General features: G+C 34.0%; 1 protein-coding gene across 1 annotated transcript; it reads right to left on the reverse strand.

Moving 5' to 3' along the window:
• Window positions 1-406: 406 nt before the first annotated feature.
• On the reverse strand, window positions 407-1,590 carry LOC132796749 (rap1 GTPase-activating protein 1-like). The gene is made up of 4 exons (XM_060808011.1): window positions 1,567-1,590; window positions 1,308-1,500; window positions 1,086-1,223; window positions 407-474 (listed from the first exon to the last, which is right to left on the reverse strand). Exons 1-4 carry the CDS (start codon window positions 1,588-1,590, stop codon window positions 407-409), a joined length of 423 nt encoding a protein of 140 aa, XP_060663994.1.
• Window positions 1,591-1,808: the final 218 nt, after the last annotated feature.

Consider the following 1,808-nt stretch of genomic DNA (forward strand, 5'->3'; position numbering starts at 1 on the left):
CACAAAAATTGAAAACTTGTGCAGTGAACGCAACGCGCCAATTTGAAATTTGAACGCTATCCAGAGAGAGATCAACGAACGCTAAGTGCCAATTTTAAATGTGAACACATCCGACAGATCTATGATATTGTTGTTGATGGTCGCTTGACGCCACAATGAACGTTTAAAAAGTGCCAATTCATAAGGTGAAATACCAGGCGAGCATAAATCAGCTGCAAGCAGAAATACAGCAAGTCACCGACGTATTTAGTAGCGCCATCTATCATATTTAATACCGCCATCTACCGGTCTTGGAAGTACGATCAAAATGTGCCCCTCAAAGTATGCCACAAAAATTGAAAACTTGTGCTTTGAACGCAACGCGCCAATTTGAAATTTGAACGCTATCCTGAGAGATCAACGAACGCTAAGCGCCAATTTTAAATGTGAACATATCCGGCAGATCAATTATATTGTTGTTGTTGTTGTTGGTCGCTTGAAGCCACAATGAACGTCGAAAAAGTGCCAATTTATAAGGTGAAATACCAGGCGAACATAAATCAGCAGCAAGCAGAAATACAGCAAGTCACTGACGTATTTAGTAGCGCCATCTATTGTTGCCACTTCCATGACGCGAGTTTGCGCACCCTCAAAGTATGCAACACGAAATTTAATATTTCTGAAATTAACCTAGCGCGCCAATTTCAAATGTAAAACCGACAAAAATTTGGTAAAATTGAAAAATATTTTTTTTTTTTATTAATTTTTAATTTTTTTATTAAACATATTTTTTACAGAACGAAAGATCTTGACTTTATTTTTTTTGGACAAATCTTTAAGGAATTTTTAACTAAAACTTAACAACACAATTAAGATTTTAAATAGTTTTTTATTTTGATCTATTGATATATGTAATCCTCATATTTGTGTTAAGGTTTGGTTTATTTTTTTTATATTTGATACTCCTGTGATGTTAAGGTATTTTAAATTTGCTGTACAGATTCTTCACTTAATAAAATGAAACATCAAAAAAAAAAAATAAATAAAATAAAAAAATCTATTGATAAACGCTATTAACAACAATTTGAAATGGCTGGGAAAGTGACTTTTGATGTAAACGATATCATTGCCAATGTGTCGCTTGCGTTGCAAATTCTGTGGATCGTGCTTCTCGTATGGCAGCAGAGTGGACACATGGAACATGATCTCGATGTTGCACCAGTTGATATAAACGGAGAATAGACCTGAGCGAGAGAGGGAGAAAAAGATAGAGAAAAAAAACAGTAGTAGAAAAAGAGAAAGAATGAGAGCTTGATAAATCATTTTACCTGTTAGGTCATGCACCGTATCAAGACCACCTTTGTATTTATCAAAGCCACGGAGTCGAACACGATCGCCGAACAGCGTGAGGAACTCATCGAAGAGCGGTAAACTTTCATTATTGTCCAGAATTTGATCTTCCGAATATTGATCCTCTTTGACGAAAATGACGTCAACTTTTAATTCGGATTTTATAAAAACCTAATCGAGAGAGAATAAATTATTGTCAATTAACATTAATAACTAGCAATTAAAATATTGAAATACTTCAGCGCTACCAATCAAAAACATTGCGACAAATTGTTAACGCTCCATTTTATGTATCCAAAGCAAATATTCACAGAGATCTAAATATTCCAATTATAAAAGAAGAGATAAACAAATATAGTAAGAAATATACAGACAGACTTCACAATCATGTAAATAATTTAGCCCTAGGTCTTTTAGACAATAACTCAACTTATAGAAGACTTAAAAGATTTCACATTCTTGATCTTCCTGAAAGGCAA

Source organism: Drosophila nasuta, chromosome X (assembly GCF_023558535.2).
Source record: "Drosophila nasuta strain 15112-1781.00 chromosome X, ASM2355853v1, whole genome shotgun sequence".
NCBI classification, from domain to species: Eukaryota; Metazoa; Arthropoda; class Insecta; order Diptera; family Drosophilidae; genus Drosophila; species Drosophila nasuta.